This window comes from Pygoscelis adeliae, unplaced genomic scaffold (assembly GCF_000699105.1).
Source record: "Pygoscelis adeliae isolate BGI_AS28 unplaced genomic scaffold, ASM69910v1 Scaffold1224, whole genome shotgun sequence".
NCBI classification, from domain to species: Eukaryota; Metazoa; Chordata; class Aves; order Sphenisciformes; family Spheniscidae; genus Pygoscelis; species Pygoscelis adeliae.
In genome coordinates this window covers 14,134-17,934 of record NW_008824701.1, presented here as the reverse complement: position 1 = coordinate 17,934, position 3,801 = coordinate 14,134, and the positions used below count along the sequence as shown (strand labels likewise).

The window sequence follows — 3,801 nt, the reverse complement described above, 5'->3', positions numbered from 1 at the left end:
CTGGTTGCGTTCGCCTTGACGGCCCCCCCTGGCTCGGCGCTTTCCTTTCGGGGAGGTTTGGCGAGTTTTTTTAGGACGCCGGCGTACTGGAGGACAGAGCAGTCGTCATCGCTCTCCGTGGCTTTGTCCCCATCGGTCCCCAAGGCGTTACCCAGTCTGCTGAAGACCCCTGTGGGCTGGGAGACAAGGCGGGGGGGGAGAGCCCATCAGCACCCACACCCCCATTTTGGGTGCTCGATTTACCCTCCCCTTCCCCTTTGCCCCCCCCGGGAATTCCGCCAACGTGACAGAGGCAAGATGGATGCTGACCTCACCCACGAAGTGTTTTGGGATGTAATGATGCAAAACTCTGCCTGCAGCAATTAAATTAACGATTAGGCTATAAAACAGGGCTATAAATCACCCATAAAATCATATTCCCTCTTATTTTTCTTGAGGGGCTGAGTCTGCAACTTGTTTTACAGCCCAAGACTTCCATGCTGAGGTTTTTACCTCCAGAGGAGAGAAAAAACCTCCCGCATCCCCCATTAAAGGGGTCAAAATAGAAGCACAGACAGGGATCACCCAGGGATCGGGGATCCGCTTGCCTTTGGTGGCTCCACCCTGCTTTTCCCCGGTGTTTCCCCACCGTTTTCCGGTTATTTCCAGGTTCCTTCAGCCCCTCCGTGGCAAGTGGGTGGCTGTGAATCCCAAAATAATCTTTGGGGAGAGGACCCTCATGTTGGGATCTCAGTGGGGTTTGGCACAGCCGCCGAGAGTGAGGGCTAAGCGGAGCCGCAGCCGAAAACCCGCATCCTCTCACCTTCCCTCCTGTGGTCGTGTCCGCTTTTGCCTCAGCTCCCAGCCGGTCGAAGACAGATGTCCTCTGCAGACCTGCAGTTTTCAAGAAAACGTGGGTTTTCGGGGGTTTCCACGGAAAATGAAGCTACGCGGGGTCAGCACTGAGGGCTCACGGCCTTTCACTGCCCTGTCCTACCGTCGGGGCACCCGGCAAAATAAAATCCACTCAATAAAAGCACGTGAATGGCCACCCGCCCCCTTCTTCCTAAGGCTTAAATAGACACGAGTGGAACCTTTATGGCTCGTGGTGAGTTAGTATATCCTTGGAATAACACAACTTCTACCCAATAACTCTCTGGATGTGAGAATCCTCATGGGATTTGTAACGATGGGCTCAACTGGGACTAAACTGGGCTTCCGGAAGAGAAAATGAAGATCAAAACCCCACGCTGGTACCTTTGGCTGCTTGCTGCTCCAGGATTTTCTTTGTCCTCGGCGTGGTGCCCTTGGGCATGTTGATGATATATTTCCCTTCCATTTCCGCTGTCACCCGGCGGCGTTTTACCGGAATCGTTGGATTTTCGTCTGCCTCGTCGCATAAACCTGATTGGACGAAGGAAGAGCGAACCGAGAGCTCTCGTTCCAACAAGACTTAGGGGGTGGAAGGGTTTCCCGAGCGCTTGGGCACAACCCTGGGCTCAAGTGAGCTCTGAAACTGGCTGCTACGGCACCAACAGATCTCCCGCAGTGCTGGGGCTCTGTAAACACCCTCCCCCCAGCCTCTAGCTACTCCCAACCACGAAATCACAGAATGGTTTGGGCTGGAAGGGAACTTAAGGACCGTCCACCCCCTGCCGTCGGCGGGGGCATCTCCCACTAGACCAGGTTGCTCCCAGCCCCGTCCAGCCTGGCCTTGAAAACTCCCAGCGTCCACAGCTTCTCTGGGCAGCCTGTTCCCGTGTCCCACCACCCTCACGGTCAAGAATTTCTAATGGAAATCTCCCCTTTTCCAGTCTAACACCGTTCTCCCTTGTCCTGGCTCTACACCCTCCGACAAAGATCCCCACACCTCTCCTGCAGCCCTCTGCAAGGCTGCTTTAAGGTCTCCCTGGAGCCTTCTCCTCCAGGCTGAACCACCCCGACTCTTTCAGCCTGTCCTCCTACGGGAGGTGCTCCAGCCCTCCCCCGATCACAGCCACGGCCTCCTCCAGACCCGCTCGTGCGGGACCTTGCACTTGGCCTTGTTGAACTTCAGGAGGTTGGCAAGGGTCCCCCCTCTCCAGCCTGTCACAGTTCCTCTGGAAGGATCCCTCCTTCTGGAGCATCAACCTCCCCCAGTCAGCTTGGGGTCACCCCCAAACTGGCTGCGGGTGCACTCGGTCCCCCTGTCCGTGTCCCTGACAAAGATGTTAAATCATACTGGTCCCAGTACGGACCCCTGAGGGACCCCGCTTGTCAGCGGTCTCCACCAAGACATCGAGCCGGAGTGTGACAATCCGGCCGATTCCTTACCCACCAAGGGCTCCACCCCTCAGATCCGTGTCTCTCCGTTTCAGAGACAAGGATGTTGTGTGATTAGCTCAAAAAACCCATAGCTGGATCCAAAGTGGCTGTTAAAATTCAACCCGGAGAGGGGGGGGGTGGTGTTTAATGAGAAATAGAAAGGAAAAAGCAACTTTTGGTGTTGTTTCTGCTGGGATCCGTCACCCTCCCTACCTGCCTTCGCGGTGGCCAGTTTGTTGGAGACGGTGACAGAGATTTTGGAGGCGTGGGGCCGTTGCCGGAGTGGGGTGGCAGGAGGTGAGTCTCTGCTCAAACTGTTGGCGATCATCCGGCTCGCGGCTGGAAGGGGAGGACGGCATGGTGAGGGAGAGGTTTTAAACCCTGAGGGGCTTCGGTGAGTGTGACAAGCGTCCATCTTGTCAGCTAAATTAAAGAGCGGTCCTTCCCTGGGATCATGGGGAAGGCAGCCATCGTTTGAGCTCTTCATTTTCAAGATAATTAATTCACCTCATTAATCAGGCGAGGGGATTTAATCTCCCAGAAACCTCCCGCCCGTGCTCACCACTGTTGGCGTTGCGGCGCAGCTCAGCTTGAACACTGGGGGAGCCGGGGCAGAGCGATTCGGTGGCCGCCTTGCACATCTCCTGAAGGAAAAAAACACAGAGGAGGGTTTTCCCTCAGGCTCTTCGGAGGTGAACGAGGAGCACTGAGGCAAAACTTTGCCGCTAAATGAGCCGGCGAGGCTTCACCCGTGCCAGCGAGGCTTCACCGTACCTGCCTGTACACGATTTTTGCGTGTTTGAGGATGGCGATGATATCTCCCACCACTGTGATGCCCAGCTCATTCATGATCTCCTTGTTCAGATCCATCAACATGTTCTTCTGGATCCTGAGGTGAGGAAAGACCCAACTTAACGAGGTCTCCCCTCATTACGAGCTCTGGTTCATTAAGCCTTGAGCGAGGTGCACCATAATATCCCCAACCTGAGTTTGGATGCCACTGCCCTCATAGAAACAGCACTGACAATGAAAAAGAAGCTCAGCGTAGATGAATAACTGACGTAACTAATTAAGGAACGGGATAATCAGTTAATTTTTTCCTTCTCCCTCACCAGAGGGATCTTTCAATGCTAGTTTCCCCCCGTGATGCGATGAAAAGGCGCTGCCTTATTGCTGACCTTACCTGTTATCCACAAACATGACGGCGTAGTTGACGGCAGGGCCTGGGGGGATCCCAGCTTCCTTGAAAAACTGAATCCATTCCGATGTCGCTGAAAAAAAGGTGCGGAAAAGCAAAGATCAAGTGAATACGGAAAAAGGGGTGGGACAGTCGCCTGGGTTTTGGCAGGCGCCGGCCCAGAGGCTCATTCCGGGCATTTGCAGCTGTCGTCGCGCGATTGACGGCATCGGGAGGAAAACGGCTCCTGGGATGGCAGCGGGGAGGGGGGTGGGGATGGTCTCCCGGATGAAAATATGCAATTTGAGGAGTTTGAGAGCAATTTAGGGTGATTTTGGGTG

General features: G+C 54.8%; 1 protein-coding gene across 1 annotated transcript in view; it reads right to left on the bottom strand.

Moving 5' to 3' along the window:
* LOC103916215 (chromosome unknown open reading frame, human C19orf47) overlaps positions 1-3,690 on the bottom strand; it is a 5,110-nt gene extending 1,420 nt beyond the window's left edge. The window contains exons 1-8 of the mRNA XM_009323174.1: positions 3,618-3,690; positions 3,467-3,554; positions 3,058-3,172; positions 2,846-2,927; positions 2,497-2,622; positions 1,237-1,383; positions 803-873; positions 9-176 (exon numbers count right to left, since the gene is read on the bottom strand). Of these exons, the coding sequence (XP_009321449.1) occupies positions 9-176; positions 803-873; positions 1,237-1,383; positions 2,497-2,622; positions 2,846-2,927; positions 3,058-3,172; positions 3,467-3,554; positions 3,618-3,690 (870 nt within the window). The remainder of the gene's footprint in view (positions 1-8; positions 177-802; positions 874-1,236; positions 1,384-2,496; positions 2,623-2,845; positions 2,928-3,057; positions 3,173-3,466; positions 3,555-3,617) is intronic.
* Between the last annotated feature and the right edge of the window lie 111 nt (positions 3,691-3,801).